General features: G+C 51.1%; 1 protein-coding gene across 6 annotated transcripts in view; it reads left to right on the forward strand.

The window, feature by feature from the left end:
- TTLL1 (TTL family tubulin polyglutamylase complex subunit L1) overlaps nucleotides 1–8,540 on the forward strand; it is a 53,997-nt gene extending 45,457 nt beyond the window's left edge. For 4 of the 6 annotated variants that reach the window (XM_064283408.1, XM_064283409.1, XM_010599287.3 and 1 more), the window contains one exon: nucleotides 3,457–8,536. In XM_064283408.1, coding sequence (XP_064139478.1) covers nucleotides 3,457–3,586 — 130 coding nt within the window. In that variant the 3' untranslated portion in view covers nucleotides 3,587–8,536. Of the gene's footprint in view, nucleotides 1–3,456 lie in introns of all 6 variants that reach the window. The other 2 variants (XM_064283410.1, XM_064283411.1) reach the window with 2 other exon arrangements.
- The last annotated feature ends 8,858 nt before the right edge of the window (nucleotides 8,541–17,398 follow it).

Raw genomic sequence — 17,398 nt, forward strand, 5'->3', positions numbered from 1 at the left:
CCTGCCGGACATGGTATTAGCTGCTGGGGGTGCCCGAGAGCAGGCCGGACATGGGGCCTTTCCTCCTCACTCAGCCACCATTGACCAGGAGGCCTGGTCGTGTCCCGGCTCCACCACTTAGGAGGTGTTTGGCACTGCAGCTCTTTGAGCCTCAGCGTGTATGCCTTTTAGATGGGGATAATAAGATTTATCTTACAGAGTTGAGAAGAAAAGAAATGATAATAGTGGCTAATATTTGGGAGCTTATCATGTTAGCTAACATTTGAGGGCTTATCACATACCAGGAACCAGGCCAAGTGCTTTATACTCACACGTTATCACGTGTAATTTCCCCAGCAACCTTGTGAGGTAAGTATTGTTATGAGCTCCATTTTACACGTGTGAAAACAAAGGTTTAGAGAGGTTAAATGGCAGGTTGGTAGTGACAAAGAGTGGGAACAAAGAGTGGTAGGACAAATTACAGTTCTCTCATACCAGGGAATGTTAGGTGGCCTTGACTGACGGAGAGCCACACTGTGGGGTCTGGGAGGTAGGGACGAGAAAAGCAAACTGCAGGATGGTCTCTGTAAGCAGACAGGGACCACAGAGCCCTTCCGCCTCCGTGTGTGTGCACATGGTACGTGTGTGTGCACATGGTACGTGTGTATGGTTGTATATGTGTCAGTGGGTGAGGACCCACAGGTCAGGCTGTCAGTGTGGATTACTGCTGGGCCGGGAGGCAAAGTGAAGGCAGAGATAAAGCAGATAGACTGCACTGAGGACAAAGAATGTGGACATTAGGGTCACGGTGACGTGTAAAAGTCATTGCGTGTATTGAGTTTGCCATAATTTAGAAAAAAAAAAACTAGAGGAAATATTTTTTGAAATACACACACACGTACATGGGTGTCAGGGATCAGAGCTTGTAGGCCCCGCTGACATGGGAATTTGAACTCAGGCCCTGGACCTAGAGCCTACGCTTAGTCGTCTGCCATGTGTGATGTTAATGGTTACGTGCAGCCAGACGTAGCGGGCGGGGCGCGGAGAAGGTGGGTGTACCAGGGAAGTAATCTGAGGGCGGGGTGAGGCGTGTAGGGGGCTCCTCGCCTGTCCAGTCCGTGGCTTCGCTGAGGGAGCTGGCCAGAGCTGCGGTCCCTCAGGCTGCAGGCCTTTCAGGAAGCTGAGGTCAGGGCTGCCCTGCTTTCCACTGAAGGGATAAAAAGGTGACGCCCCCCACCCCCTCAGCCACCCTTTCCCTGGTGCTCACACTGTCTGTCAGTTGAGATTCCATCTCTGGCCCCAGGTGGGCCCCTTGCAGCTATAGGTGGGGGTGCTGACTGGGAGGGAAGGGGCCTGCGAGAGGAGGGGAGTTCCTATCCACGTGCCAGGCCAGGCACTCTGCATCCCATTTAGTGCTCACAGTACCCCTTCCGAGATTTTTCAACAGCTTAAGGGTGAAGCAGCAAGGAGGTACAGGTGGATTTGCCCAGGGCCTGGTTCTCAAGTGGTGGGCTCTGCTTCTACAGCCTTTAAAAACGCTGTTCTAAGCCCCACAAGTGCCTGGACTCTGCCGGAGAAAAGCCTGCCAGGACAGGGACGGGCCTTGGGAGAACATCGCACGCTGTCTGATTCTCTCTGCGTTAGGCTAGTAAGTGGCCAGGCCATCCCGGAGAACTGCCCGGCCCAGAGGCCACCTGCTTGCCAAATGCCCGGTTTTGTCTGTGTTGTGTTTTTAAGCTGCGGTAAGCCTGGTGACCACATGAGCTTCCCCCGTTCATTCAGCAGATTCTTACTACGTCCCCCTATGAGTGAGGTGCTGGGGGCGGCCAGGGGTCACTTCAGGGACGCAGACATGGAACAGGCAACAGAGCGAGAGCCGTTAAGAACAGGGAGCCCAGGGCTTCCAGCAGCCCCAGGAGGAGGGGATCTGACCCTGGGGAGAGCAGCTGGGGGGCAGGGCTTCCTGGAAGAAACCCCTGCAGACAGAGCCCCTGGTGTCCCTGGGGGTCCTCTATCTCACGTCTTTGTTTCATAGTGATTTGTAGCCTCATCTCTCCTTACGAGACCAGGAGAGGAGCGTGCCCAGGGGTCCTGTCACCCCACGCCTAGCAGAGGAGCCCTGTAACGGCTGCCGACTGGAGAAGCCAACACTTGGTTTCTTCCTCCCTCCCTCCCGTTTCAGTCCCCAGTTTGCCACAAGAAGCGTAATTTAGAAAATATGTCCTTCAGCCTCAGAAGTTTCTAACCCACACCCCATTCAAGCCACACATCCTGATTCTGTGAATAAAATTATAGTAGAAACACAGCCTTTTCCAGAAATCAGCAGAACTCAGCATAGCCAAGCTTCTTCGTGCCTTTTGCATTTGACGTGAACTTCTATGTGTAACTGAGGATCCTCAGTCAGGGCTGTGGCTGGGGCTCCAGCCACAGTGTAGCCCGACAGTGAACGGAAACGCTTTTCACACTCCAGCTCTGCAGGGTAAAGAGTTTGGAGTCTGTACTCAGAAGCCCTGGGTTAGAATTCCATCTCGGCCCCCTTACTGAGTCTGAGTCAGCACGGTGATGGGAAGTCACCCACTGGAGCCCAGCTTGCACCAGGCCCTTACTAGGCGGGGGTACCCAGTGAACCATCTGTCGGGAAAAGCCAGGGGCTTAACCAGACGCCAGCTGGCAGTTAGGATTCCAGCCCGGTCCCTTTCCCCTGCAGAAGCCCAGCCTGCATCTCCTGCCCTGGCCCCCTCAGCGCTCCTACAGGACTGAGGGATAACTGGTCACTGGAAAACAGGCAATAACAAGAAAGTAGGGAGAGGCAGTGTAGCTTTCAAAGCTGGTTGTGTCTGGGACCCCCTTTCTCAGCTGGTGGCGAGTGATACGTCAGACCCCCTGTCCTCCTCCCCTGGGCAGGTCACTTAAACCCCCTGCTTCCTGTCTGAGGTAAGGTCAGTGGCACCGACCCCGCAGATGCTGTGTGTGAAGGTCTTACAGATAGCAGCTCTCTCCTCCTCTACCCTGGGTGGTTCCGTTCATGCTTCCTTAGTGGTCATTGCCAAATTGGATCTGGTGGCTGGATAAAATGTCAGCTGACAAGTGGGCAGGGGGAGCATTGCCTACAATAACAATTTAACAAGGCCCCTCGGCTGCTAACCAGAGGCTGTTTGAGTCCACCCAGAGGCACCTTGGAAGAAAGGCCTGGCAATTTACTTCTGAAAAGACAGCCATAGAAAACCCTATGAAGCACGGTTCTACTCTGACATACATGCAGTCACTATGAGTTGGAGTCCAGTCAGTGCAACTGGTCTTTCCTCATGTGCTCCATGCCCTTGGGGTGGTGGTTGGTGGGCTGGAGGCCGGCGGGGGCAGGCCAGGTCGTCTCTGGGTGAGGTGGCATGGGCTACACGGCAGCCCGGTGGCAGCGCTGGCCCCACTGCTACAGCCTGAGAGCTCATGGTGATCCTGTGGCTGCTGCTTTCCTTCCAGGTACGACGAGGAGCTGGCCCAGGGGGATGGGGCTGACCGGGAGCTGAGAAGCCGTCCGGGCCAGTCTCTGGGGCCCAAAGGCAGCCGGTCGAGGGACTCAGGGAGAACTGGCCTCACAACCTGGAAGTAATGGCCAGCGAGCGAGAAGCATCCAGACTCTGACTGGGCCTGTCAGGACTCGCTGCCTGCCTGGGCCTGGAGAAAGACTTACTTTGAAGATTTCCTTTTTCTATAGCTTTTCTCCTTTCCTAAGCACTGTATCGATAGCACTTTTTTTTTTTTTTGTAATAAAGGCACTTGTCCAGAAGGCTGAGGAGTAGATCTCGTCAGGGCTGAAAGCGCTAATACACACGAACTGATGAAATTTGCTTGTTCAACAGAAAGTGACAGCTTTTGCCCGTGACTTAGTTTATTCTAAGGTGTTCACATTTTTAAAAACTTGCTCTAAATTAAAAGCAAATTAAAGACAAAATCTTTGAGTATCTTCAAGAGCGATGTTGCTGCCAGAAAGCGATGGATTTAATCCGACAGCTATCCTGGTTCCATTCCTTTTGTACTTGACTATGGTTTTGAAGAAAATAGGCAGCTAGACATTTTCCTCAGTAATCTGTCTTTCCAAAGACTTCCAGAAAGGACCTGTTTCTGTCACCTGTGCTTCGTATATGAGTCCGTCACGGGTTGAAACATGAGCACGGTTTCCTCTGTGCGTCTGGCAGTGACGTCCAGCATCCGGGTTCTCTGCAGGCTCCGAGGTAAGCATGGTCGGCGGACGTCGGCGCGGAGACACTGCACGACGCACTGTGCTGACACGAGGCCATCCTGGACACCAGCGCCTCCCAGAAAAACACGGAATCTGAGTTGTAGGTCAGAGTGGTTGATGCGTCCGCTAACCCTGGGGTGGCAGTGTTAGTACCGGCCTGCCTTGCGTTCACGTCCGACACTTGTTGACTGACGCTCTAGATTCACTGCTTTGAACTTCTCTTTAAAACGCTCCCCTGAGTTTTTGTTACGACGTCCCTAACAGAATTTTGTTCTCACAGCACTTCGCTGAGTGTGTTCTTCAGACAGAGGTCTTTACCTGCCCCTTGGTCCCGCTGTCTGTGCACCTATGTGCGAACATGTGTCACGTGTCCTTGTTACCTGTCGCCTGTGTGCGTGTGCACGCGATGTATCTTTAACGATGTTTCACTGCCAGGGGAAAAGCCCTTTCAAATGGATGTGGTACGATTTCAAGTGCAACGAGAAGCATAATACAAATGGTATTTAGCCAGAATCCAAATAAACTGCAGTGTCGGGGGATTTGCCTGCTGTGTTCGCTTGAAACCTGAAGTTGTTTCAACTTCATGAACTGGTTTGTATGCGCGTTCCTTGGTGTTTAGATTCAATGTTTAAAAAAAAACTACAACCTTAATAATCATGTCAGTCTCTGGGTTAGCCGGGTTTGGGTCCCGCCTCGGCCACTTACTAACTCTGTTGTCAAGGCTGACACGTCGGCTCTTGGGACCTTTGTTTCTTCGTGTATAAAATGGGCATTAATTATATTTGCCTGAGAACTAACAAGTGCCGAAGCAGACAGCCGGCTTGCCCGGCTCTCTCTTATTCCACTCGGAGCTCCTTCCTGTCCCAAGACGGGGTGTAATCTGTGGGGCGGGTGGCTCCACCCTCCCTCCTTGCCAGGGACAGCCATCAGCGACCATCTGGAGTCTCCTAAGCCCACAGTCGTGGAAGGCCTCCCTTCGCCACCCTTCCCCGTTCACCAGTCCTCACAGGCCAGCTTCTCCCCTGAGCTGCATTGTTGCCTCTCTGTAGGTCTGGGGAGAGAGTGGAGCCTGTGGAGCGGAAGCTCGACCTGTGAGAACTGAGGGGCGCCCAGTCATGTTGGACAAGCAGACTTGTTAGTTTGCTGGCGACTGGGTTGCTAGAGTCTCTGCTAAATAGATTTTGGTCACATAGTGACCGTTACACGAGTAATGTCATGTTCTGGGACAGATATTTCCTCTCAGCACTTCCAGAACACACATGGGCAAGGTGTGCGCAGCCTTCGGGGCGGCCTGGGAGGTGCTGGGTGGAAGCAGCACTGGCCTTGCTGTGACAATTCTGTGCTCTCTTCAGGCCCCATGGTTTTTTCCTCTTGACGGGTTGGGCTCCAAGGTCTGACGATTGCAGCTTTGGATAATTTTCACATGCATCTATAACCACTATCCATTCCTTAACAGGAGCTCTAAAAAAAAAGAACCAAACCAGCTGGCATCGAATCCATTCCAACTCATAGAGACCCTATAAGACAGAGTAGAACTGCCCCATGGGGTTTCCAAGGAGCGGCTGGTGGATTAGAACTGCCGACCTTTTGTTTAGCAGCTGAGCTCTTAACCTCTGCACCACCAGGGCTGCAACGGGAGCTCAGTGCCCCCCAGTTCACGATGATTTATTTTCCCGGTACCTGCCTGTTCCCACAGGGGCTGCTCCTGCTCAGTGAGGCGCTCAAGTAAGAACTGAGGGCATCTCCCTATGTGCTTGCCCCCCGCAGTGGTCCCCAAGCCTGATGACTGTCTTCTCACTCTGTCTCGTGTTCTCCAGACCAGCCTTCAGACTTTGACGAGGCCCCCCCCACCCCATCTCCCTCCTGGTTGTTGCTGGAGCCCCTGACCAGTCTCAGCCCATCCAATCGTGGCCCCACCCTTGGCCAACAGGAGTTTTCTAACCTGTGGGCACTCCGCCCCTACACATGGTGGTTCTTCACCCACTTTACACGCCTCAGGTCCTTCGGAGAGTTCTAGAGGCCCTCTGGGCCTGGGCTGCAAACTGCCCTGCTCGCCAGCTCCCTCCATTCCCCCTGCTCTGTACACATGGTGTCTACCAGCCCCCCACTCACCTGACTCTGCCTGGGTCCTCCTTCCCCAGGAGACCGGCAAACCCACCCCCGCCAGGCCCCAGTTCCTGTTCTGCTTCCTTTTGCAGCAGCTGAGGTGCCACCTCCCAACCCCCTGCCCTTGTCTCCCTAGTACCAGGCCATGAGGCCACCAGCCCGCTGTGGTCCAGGAGGTGAGTGTCCGCCGTAGGGACCCTGGCTGGCTCATCTCTGAGCTCGGTGCTTGGGGCTGCTTAGTGACAGGGAACTTGTGCAGCATAGGAAGACAATATATTTTTATGTCTTTTCTAACTTGTCCTGGCTGGAACCGTATTGTACCTAATATGCTTTGAAGTTAAAAATAGCATCGTCATACTTTTGTTCCCAGGGCGCTCAGTGTGCTCCTTGGGAGACAGTGTGTCTACACTGTCCAGCTCATGCCTACTCCTCCCATGGCTACCAGGTGTCTGTTAGCCAGGACACAGCCCTGAGGACTATAGTGTCCCCTGTGGGAGCCTCGGGCTGCCCCTGTCTACCTCCTGGTCCTACTATTTTTTCTTTTTCAGGTTTAGCTCACTGTTAATAGTTGCAGTCGCGTCAACTCCGATTCGTGACAAACTCGTGTGTCAGAATAGAATTGTGGTCTGTGGGGTTTTTTCCGTTGTCACTGTTGAGAGTATACACAGCAAAACAGACACCAACCAGTTCAACCGTTGCTACGTGTATAATTTAGTGACGTTGATTACATTCTTCAAGTTGTGCAACCATTCTCACCCTCCTTTTCTGAGTTGTTCCTTCTTCGTTAGCATGAACTCCCTGCCCCCTAAGGTTCCCATCTAATCGTTCGGGTTGCTGTTGTCAGTTTGAGCCCATAGAAATGATCATTCCTAAAAGAGCACAGTGCTCGAGGCAGATATCCTTTACTAGTCAGGCTAAACTAGTGTTCAGTTGTAAGATGACTTCAGGGTCCGTAGGGTTTTCAGTGGCTGCCTTTCTGGAGTAGAACACCAGGCCTGTCTTCGGATGTGCCTCTGGGCGAACTTGAACCTCTGAGCATATTAACCATTTGCACCCCCCAGGGACTCCTAACTCATTTTGCTTTCCTTAGATAAAAATGCTTCGTGTCAGCCCCAGTCAGGGCTGTTCTCTGTGTGGAGCCTCGGGATGGGTCTTGACAAGACAGTTGATGAATTCCTGGCAGGGACGCTTAGTGAGCAAAGTCTCCTTCCAGAAGTCAGGGTTGAGGAGGCCGTAGCATGGATGTGGCATCAAAGGAGGCCTTGGCAGAGTTGCCTATGGTGGTTGTGCAGCCCCCGGCCAAGGTCCCAGGCCCAAGTGCCGGCCATCAGCAGCAGCTTCTTGGGCACAGGGGCCTGGGATGCCATACTCTGGGGAGCCCCAGGGTGCCAGTTCCCAGCTGCAGTGTCAGGACCGGGTGGGGTTTGCCACCCTTGTTCCTGGTAGCCCTGTTGCAGGGAGGCTGGGAGCTTGGCCTCAGGATGGTGGGCCCATGGATGGCAGCAGCTACTTCTTTAGTGCACTTGAGCCCCAACCAGCAAGGTTGCGTAGTCCCTGGTGGCAATGGGAGCTTTGAACATGGCTCCCACCACTGGGCCCAGCCCTGCATCATCTTCGGAACCTCAGCCTTGAGGGATGGCAGTATCTGAGACCCCTTGGTGGGTGAGGAGAAGGGAGAACTCTCCAGAGAGTCAGTCTCCATGTCCTTGACTGATGGCCCCGCTTGGTGGCAGACACCCAAGCCTCAGCCTGACCAACCATGCTCTGAAAGCTTCTGCGGTTCTGGGGCCTGGCCCAGGGTGTTACCCTCATACCCAAGTGTCCTGCCCAGTTAGGTGCTTTGGAGAAAGCCGAGTTTTCCAAAGCATATTAGTAATATGAATGCCGTCCATAACTATAACTGGTGATATAGGCTGTGGGTGGCTCCTTTGCCTGGCAGTGACAGTCGAGGCGAGGTGGGCCCGCAGCTGGTGCACGCCGACATGCTGGGGTCCCTGGCCATTCTCACTGCTGCCTCCCCACGCCTCTTTGTTGGAGTGTTTGGGTGGCATGTGCTGTAGCGTCCCAATTTCCGGTGGTGACTTCGTTCCCTAGGGCTGCCTGAACAAAGTACCATGAAGTGGGTGGCTTAAAGCAACAGAAATTTATTCTCTCAGTCTGGAGGCTGTAAAGCTGAAGTCAAGGTGTCCCTGGGGCCCTGCTATCTCTGAAGGCTCTAGGGGAAGGGCCTTCCTTTTTTTTTTTTTTTTTTCATTTTTTAAATTTGTTGTTGGTGAGAATATCCACAGCAGAACATACGCTAATTCAACAATTTTTACATGTTTAACTCAGTGACATTGGTTACATTCTTCACGTTGTGCAACCATTCTCACCCTCCTTTTCCAAATTGTTCCTCCTCCGTTAACATAAACTCACTGCTCCTAAGTTTCCTATCTAATCTTCTGAGTTGCTGTTGTCAGTTTGATCCCATATAGATAATCTTAAAAAAGCACAGTGCTCAAGGCCCACTTTCTTTACTAATTAAACTAAAACTATTGTTTGACTTAAAGACTTCAGGGATATTTTTGGTTGAAGGTTTAAAAATTATCTCAGGGCAGTAGTTTCAGGGGTTTATCCAACTTCCATGGCTCCAGAAAGTCTGCAATCAATGAGAATTTGAAGTTCTATTCTATATTTTCCCCCTTTTGATCATTCTTCTATAGAATCCTTGATTAAAATGTTCAGTAATGGTAGCCGGACACCATCCAGTTCTTCTGGTCTCACGGCAAAGTAGGCAGTTGTTCATGGAGGCACTTAGCCACACATTCCATTTCCTCCCCCTATTCCTGGCTCTCCTTCTTCCTCTGTTGCTCCAGGTGAATAGACACCAATTGTAGGAAAGATCCTTTCTTGCCTCTTCTGGCTTCTGATGGTTCCTGGTAATCCTTGCTTTTCCTTGGTTTGTAGATGCATCACGCCAGTCTCTGCAGTCATCTTCACTTCTCTGTGATCTTCTCTTTTACAAGGATACCAGTTGTATGGGATTAGGACATACCCTACTCCAGTATGACCTCATGTTAACTGATAGCATCTTCAAAGACTGTTCCCAAACAGGGTTGTGTTCACAAGTACCGAGGTTGGGACTTCAACATATCTTTTGGGAGGAATCATTCAGTCCCTAGATGTTTAACCTGGTGCTTCTGGAAAAGGAGAGGCATTTCTAGTATTTGTATCCTTGGGGCATCAGGGTTGGGAAGGAAGGGAGCCTTCTGCATGTACCACCCTAAGCACCAGCTGGCAGGGAGGGGACCAGGCCAAGAACCATGGCCTTGAGAGAGAGTTTTCTGCTCAGCTGCTGTTTGGTTTAGTCTCCATGTCCCCTTGAGGGCAGGAACTCATTCTTCTCATTCCCCACTGTGTCCCCGGCTCCCAGAGCAGTGTCCAGCGCATAGTAGATGCTCAGTAAACATCTGATTTCAGATCCCAAGCTCTAGAATCGAGTCCTTGGAGGGAAGCCCTGCCCACTTCCTGGCTGTGTGATATCGGGTCAGCCCCTTCCCCCTCTGAGCCTGTTGCCTTGTCTTGAGTGTGTGTTGACATGAAAGCGACGATCTTCCCATCTTCTAGGTGGCAGACATAGAGCACGAGCTTGGACCCAGCCCTGGGCCCAGCCCTGCTCATTCTCCCACTGTTATCAGCAGCGATGACCGCACACCTGATTTTGGCCCTGCCTCCTCCATTCCCACTGGCCCCTGGGCAGGCAGCTTCCGGATCATGCCTGCTGGACTGCAGAGAAGAGCAGTCCTGGTGGAGCTGGTTGCAAAGGTGGGGTGAAGGCCGAGTCACAGCCATAAAAACTGGGGTGTGTGTCCCCATGATGTGACACCCACTTTCAGCCCAGAAGGTGCCTGCATCTCACGCCTTACAGGGACATGAGCCAAACACAAACAGGCTTTGAGAAATGAAGGAAACAGGAAGACGGATGGAAATTTTCAAATTGCAGCTGCCTGAGTGACAGCCGGACAGTGAGCCAGGAAGACCGGAGAAGAACTGATGCCCTTGAGTTATGGTGCTGGTGAAGAACACTGAATACACCACGGACTGCCAGAAAAGTGAGCAAATCTGTCCTGGAGGAAGCACAGCCAGAACGCTCCTTAGAAGCGAGGATGGTGAGACTTCATCTCACGTACTTTGGACATGTTATCAGGAGGGATCAGTCCCTGGAAAAGGACATTATGCTTGGTACAGTAGAGGGTCAGTGAGAGAAAGATTCTCAATGAGATGGATTGACAGCGGCTGCAACGCTAGGCTTGAGCATAACAATCATTGTGAAGATGGTGTAGGACTGGACAGTATTTTGTTCTGTTGTACATGGGGTCGCTATGAGTTGGAAGCAACTCAGCACCTGACAACAGGCATCTGTGGGCTGGGGAGCATGTTCAGAGCATCAGCCCTGGCGTGTACCTGTCCTGCCCTGTGGCTGGGCCTGGGTTCACTTTCCCAGGTGCAGATTGAAGATCTAGTTGAAAGTTGAACTGTCAGGCACTTCCCTGCCCAGCCATCCTGTGATCCCGCCCCCCAACTGCCCCTAGCTGTCCTGCCTCCGGGCCACCGCTGGTGCTGTTCCCGTAAGCTGGAATGCTCTTGCCCTGCCACCTCCACCAGCGAAACCTTGCCTGTTCCTAAAACTCAGTTAAAGCACCACTTTCCCCAAGGCCCTTGGCACTTGAGATGGCGGAGGGAGCGGTGGACATGCCAGCTAGTGTTCTACACATACCGACGTTTGCGTCTCTTCTCTCCTGCTGCTGCATGTATCCTTCACCCCCTCCTTTTTGCTGTTGTTCTTTTTCTTTAATTGTGCGTTAGGTGAAAGTTTACAGAGCAAATTAGATTCCCATCCGATAGTTGGTACATAAAGTGTTTCCTGGCCTTGGTTTCATTCCCCACGATGTGTCAGCGCTTTCCCCACTTCCGCCGTGGGTTCCCCGTTTCCTTTCATCTTGATTTCCTACTCCTTCTTGCCTTCTCGTCTTTGCTTTTGGGCAAGTGTTGCTCTTTCGATCTCATATAATTGATTGTCCTAAGGAGCACGTTCCTCTCAGGTGTCGTTTATTTTATGGGCTTGTCTGTTGTTTGGCTAGAAGGTGGTTTATAGGAATGGCTTCAGTTCCAGCCCAGAAGGATATCTTAGGGATATATTTATATATGTATTTTAACTAGCCTGAATAGTTATTTAATGGTTCCGGTGACCACAGATGTCTTCACAGAACTCCACCCATATTTACCCAAATTTCTTAGAAGTGCTCCTTCGGCTTTTACAATTCTGTGCTACAGAGTCTGTAAACACAAAACCGATTGTGCATTTAAGAAGATATCACAGGTGGAGAACAGGACGTTTTACAGGCAGTGAGATTATTCTGCATGATACTGTCATGGTGGACACATGACCAGGATCTGTCAAAACCCACAGGACCGTACAACACAAAGAGTAAACCCTAATGTAAAGGGTGGGCTTCAGTTAGTAATACCTTATCGGTAGCAGTTCATCAGTTGTAACAAATGTACCACAGAAACGCAAGACAGTAATAATCAGAGAAACACCGATGTTCATTTCAACACTGTTCACAGCAGCCAAAAGGCAGAAACAACCTGTGTGTCCGTCAACAGACAAATGGATAAACAAAATGTGGTCCATACATACAGTGGGACATCGTTCAGCCATAAAGAGAAATGAAGTCCTGATGCATGCCACAACATGGGTGAACCTTGAAAACATCACATCGAGTGAAATAAGTTGGTCCCCAGAGGACAAATATCGTATGATCCCACTTATATGAAATAGGCAGGTGTACAGAGACCAAAGTTTATTAGTGGCTACCAGGGGCGGGAGGGAGGGGGAAGGGGGAGCCTTTGCTTAGGGGAGAGAGGTGCTGTTAATGGTGGTGGAATAATTTGGAAATACCTACAGACGATGATTGTGCAGCGTGATGTATGTAGTCAGTGTCGCTGAACGGACATGTAAAAAATGTCGCCTTGGCAAATGTTTGGCTGTATGTATTTTTACCACAATAAAACCGTAAAAGGGGAAGAAACAACACACACAAAGAGGTCACCACTTTTCTGCCTAGAGCCCTGAGACTGCGTTCTGCCCTTGTGAGGTTGCTGCCTGTCCCCTCCCTGCCTCCCTTCCTTTTCCTCCCCAATGGCCGCAGACGCAGGAGATACTCAGAAAGTGTGCATGACTTTCACTTCATGAGGGTGTTGGGGCCAGCAGGCGATGTTTGCGTGGCATCTGCAGTAAGAGCTTGAAAGTCAATTAGTCTACAGACAGCCCCCCGAGCCCCAGTGTGGGTGGCAGTGGTGGGGCTAGAGAGCTGGTTCAGGCCTAAGCTGGGGTGGGGGTCCTCATGCTCACCAGGGCCAGGTTGGAGGGGGCTGGATTGAGATCCTGGCATCACCTCTCACCTCCTGAGCAAGACATTCACCTCTTGGAAACTCACTGTTCTCCTGGGTAAACCAGGAGGGCAATTCCTACTTCGCTCTTGCTGGAAGGATTAAATTCCCCAGAATTTCCAGTGCCTGGCACTGTGGGGAACCTGTGAACAGGAGCCCTTTCTGTGTGCCCCTTCCATGCCCTCTGGTCCCTTGTCATCTGGTTGGGAAGCGGAGGCAGAGATACATTTAAAAAAAAAATGCAGAAGTTACAGGAGAGGACTTTTCAGAGAAAGCATTTCCAAAGAGGGAGAGGTGGTCCAGAGGACTTCTAGAAAGAGTCAGAGAGGATCTGAAAGGAAAAATGCCATTAGGCTGAGAGGACATAGTAGCAGGTAAGGGGATTCCAGGGGGGCCTGGAACAGAGCCTCCACCATTGGCCTCGCTCCAAGGTCATTGCTCAGGACGGCCCCTGGACCTGGCGGGACTGGCCAGTGCCGAGGCCTTTGCGCTCCCTGGACCTGTCTCCCTCCATGCGGTGTGGGTTAGAGCACAGAGAGTGGCATTGGAGCCAGACAGTAGTCGTATGACTTTGGGCAAGTTACTTGACCTCTCCGGGCCTCAGTTTCCTAAAGTGCAAACAAGGGTTGTTCTGAGGACACATGAGAATAGAACACTGAGCACAGGGCCTGGTGCCATGGAAGGGGCCAGCCAGGTGGCAGCCAGAATTACTGTGGGGAGAAGCCAGGGGTCCCTGGGTGGTACAAATAGTTTGCACTCAACTACTAACCTAAAAGATGGTGGTTCAAACCCACTTAGCGGTGCTGTGGAAGAAAGGCCTGGCACTCTGCTCCTGTAAAGATTACAGCCAAGCAAACCCTATGGAGCAGTTCTAATCTGTAATACATGGGATTCCCATGAGTGGGAATCGATTTGATGGTAGCAGGTTTGGTTTTGGGGGGCCAGAAGCCAAGGCCAGTTCATTCTCTTTACCTTCCCCAGGTGCCCAGCTGACTGACCAACAGGGTGAGCAAATGAGTGGGTGAGTGGCTCTCTCTCCAGGCTGGTCCCGGGGAGGGCCTGCCTCTGGGTGGCCTCTTTCGCTCCCACACAGCGCAGGAATGCCCTGACCTGTCATTAACCCAGGCCGGCTTGGCAGGCAGGCGGGCTCTCGGTGCCCACATGAGACTCCCGTCAGCCTTGATGAGAGCACGTGCCGCAATCTGAAACCCGAGCCACAGCTGGAACCAGTTGCACAGAGAATTGAGTTGTCACAACAGGAAGGGCACACTCAGAGCCTGCCGGAGAGAGAGCAGGGGGGCCTTGGCCCTGCTGTCCCCCACACCCCAGGCCACCTGGGAGCTGCCAGTACCAGATGGTGAGAAGACGGCCAGTGGAGTGCGCCCTTCTCCAGGCGTTGGATTCAGCCTGGTGGTCGCTTGGATGTCTCTCCTGGGGAATGGGAGGGAGTGGGCATCCTTGACCTTGCCCTGTCTTGGTCCCAGGGCTTCGAACCCAGTTCGTTTCCGGTTCGTTCTGGTTTGAACCCCTGCTAAGGATTTGCATTTCCACCCCAGATACACTGAATCAGAATCTACGTTTTTAACAAGCTCCCCAGGTGATTCTTATGCATAATAAACTTTGAGAACCCCACTGTTCTACTAGTGGAGCCCTGATGGTGCAGTGGTTAAGAGCTCGGCTGCACCAGCTGTTCCTTGGAAACGCTATGGGGAAGTTCTACTCTGCCCTATAGGGTTGCTATGAGTCAGAATTGACTCAATGGCAACAGGTTTGGGTTTGGGTTTTGGGTTCTACTAGTGGTTCTCAGAAGTAACCCTTAACCAGCAGCATCAGCATTGCCTGGGAACTTGTTAGAAATGCAAATTCTCAGCAGGGGTGCTAACCTGAACAAACTGGTTCAGAGCCCCTTTTGGCCCTTGGACTTCAGGAACCTCCCTGTGAGCCACCTCAGGCCCTTCCCTTCCACTGCCCACTGCTTGCCCATCACACCTGTCCTTCCAAGCCCTGCTTACCTTCGAGGTCCTGCTCAAACTCCCGCTCTTCCCAGAAGCCCCCAGGACCATGCAATACACCGCCAGGCCCTTCTCGGAGTTCCGATCCCAGCCGGCCGCCTTGGCACCCTCCTGGCAGGAGTCCCTGGAAGGCAGGGAATTGCATTATTGGAATCTTGTGGCATGATGACAACTGCCCACTACTGCTTTTTGTCTAGTAAGTGCTTACCATGTGCCAGGCATTGAGCTAGGTGTTTTCCAGACATTAAAAAAAAAAAAAAAGCAGCCCTGGTGGTGAAACGGTTAAGCGCCCAGGTGCTAACCAAAAGGTTGGCTGTTCAAACCCTCCCAACAGCTCTGCAGGAGAAAGACCTGGTGATCTGCTCTCATAAAGATTAAAACCCAAAGAAACCAAACCCGCTGCTGTGGGGTCAGTTTTGACTCATTGAGACGCTGTAGGACAGAGCAGGCCGCCCCCATAGGGTGTCTGAGCCGGTAGTCTTCACGGAAACAGACTGCCACATCTTCCTCCCACAGAGCGCTTGGTAAGTTCCAACCGATGACCTTGCGGTTAGTTTTCGCCATCAGGGCTCCTAAAGATTAAAAAAAAAAAAAAAAGATTACAGCCTAGGAAACCCTATGGGGCAGTTCTCTGTCTCGGGGTCACCATGAGTCAAAATCAACTCCATAAGCACCTAACAACTCCTTAAAAACAAAACAAAAAACAACCCCTTGCCTTTGAGCTGATTCTGCCTCATGGCAACACCGAATGTTGCAGAGTAGAACCGCTCCATAGGGTTTTTTTGGTTGTAATCTTTACAAACAGATGTATCTTGGAAGAAGCGCAACCAGAACGCTCCTTAGAAGCAAGGGTGGCGAGTCTACATCTCACATACTTTGGACATGTTATCAGGAGGAATCAGTCCCTGGAGAAGAACATCATGCTTAGTAAGGTGGAGGGGCCAGCGAAAGAGAGGAAGACCCTCGACAAGATGGACTGACACAGTGGCTGCAACAGGGGGCTCAAGCACAACAATGATTGTGAGGATGGCGCAGGACCGGGCAGTGTTTCCTTCTGATATACATAGGGACGCTGTGAGTTGGAGCTGACTTGACGACACCTAGCAAAAACAACGTTTGCTATACAGTGAACCAGTAAGAGCAATGTCACTTTTCTGAAGGACGCAGATTTTGACAGTGCAACTGTTTTTTTAAGTATTAACCCCAGTATCCAGTTTTACTTTGTATCAAGGAAATCCAGACCACAGAGGAGTAGTTGCATATAAGGACATTAAAAAAAAAAAAAAAAAATCTTGTTTTACCATTGCAGGACGATCTTCGGTGTATCTGACCCAGGAGCTTGAAAGGGGTCAGATAATACTTTAGATTCAGAATGGGCTCACTGTGGGCACCCAGTGCCTCATCATCCTCCTGAATGGCAGTGTCTCAAGAAAGTTTTCCGGAGTTTCTGTTTTTATCACAGTGGTAGAAAGTACTTTGAAATGTAACACATAACGTTACAAAATGTTCAGAGGTGTTATTTTTTAATAGTTTGAACTGCCTGAGGGTGCAGAATTGTTAGATTTTTATTCAAAGTTTCTAAAAAGTCACTTTTATGTATCTACTTCATAGCTGATACTTATTCTATTTTGGTACAAATGGAAACACTGGTAACCCTGAATCTCCTACAAGGAGCTTTTCCACTTAGTAACAGAAGTATCCAGAGCCCTGGTGGTACAGTGGTTAAGAACTCAGGCTGCTAACCAAAAGGTCCTTGGAAGCCCTATGGGGCAGTTCTACTCTGCCTTATGGGGTTGCTATCGATTGGAATTGACTCGATGGCACTGGATTTATCTAGAACTTGGAGTCCCGGGTGGTGCAAAGAGTTAACACACTTGGCTGCTAATTGGAAGGTCAGAGGTTCAAGCCCACCCTGATGAAAACCAGTCATTGAAACCCTATGTTAGCACAGTTGCGCTCTGACACATGTGGGGTTGCCATGAGTCGGAGACTCATCTGACCTTTACGGTAAGTGTTGAAACCGTCAGGAGCAGCACCTTGCAAACCGTGTGAGGCATAAGAACCCCCTAAGGAACTTGGGAAAAATGGGGTGATTCTGATGCACTTTGGGAAACCCTGTCCGTATGTGTCCATATGATGTATGGATATCATGACTGACTTTGGGGGCTGACTGTGGGGAGCCGGCTCCAGGCCCCTATGCCTCTTCCAGCATGAATGGAGCGTGGCCCACGTGAGCAGAGCAGAGTACTTGCTGGCACAATTTTACATGAGCAGACGTGCGCAGGCCGGAGTGGAACAAAACAAAGCACGAAAGGCCGGGATAATTGCACCCTAATCAATGACACATTTACAAAGAATTTGAGTCTTTACACACTCGGTAGGGGAAAGGCTCACTCCGAGGTATATCCATCCAGAAATGTGTCCTTCCAGCTGCAATACCTAATACTTGGGTGCCTGCAAAATATTCACAATTGGTGCAGAGCAGCGGTTCCTTGTCCATTTTTGTTTTTTAAATCACAATATTTTAAAAGAGTCGATATGTTCTGAAATACTTCTCCAAAATGCATAGGGTTCCTCAGGACACACTTGACAATCCCTGACTTAAAGCTGAAGCCCATTGAGACCTCACTGT

This window comes from Loxodonta africana, chromosome 4, assembly GCF_030014295.1.
Source record: "Loxodonta africana isolate mLoxAfr1 chromosome 4, mLoxAfr1.hap2, whole genome shotgun sequence".
Lineage (NCBI taxonomy): Eukaryota > Metazoa > Chordata > Mammalia > Proboscidea > Elephantidae > Loxodonta > Loxodonta africana.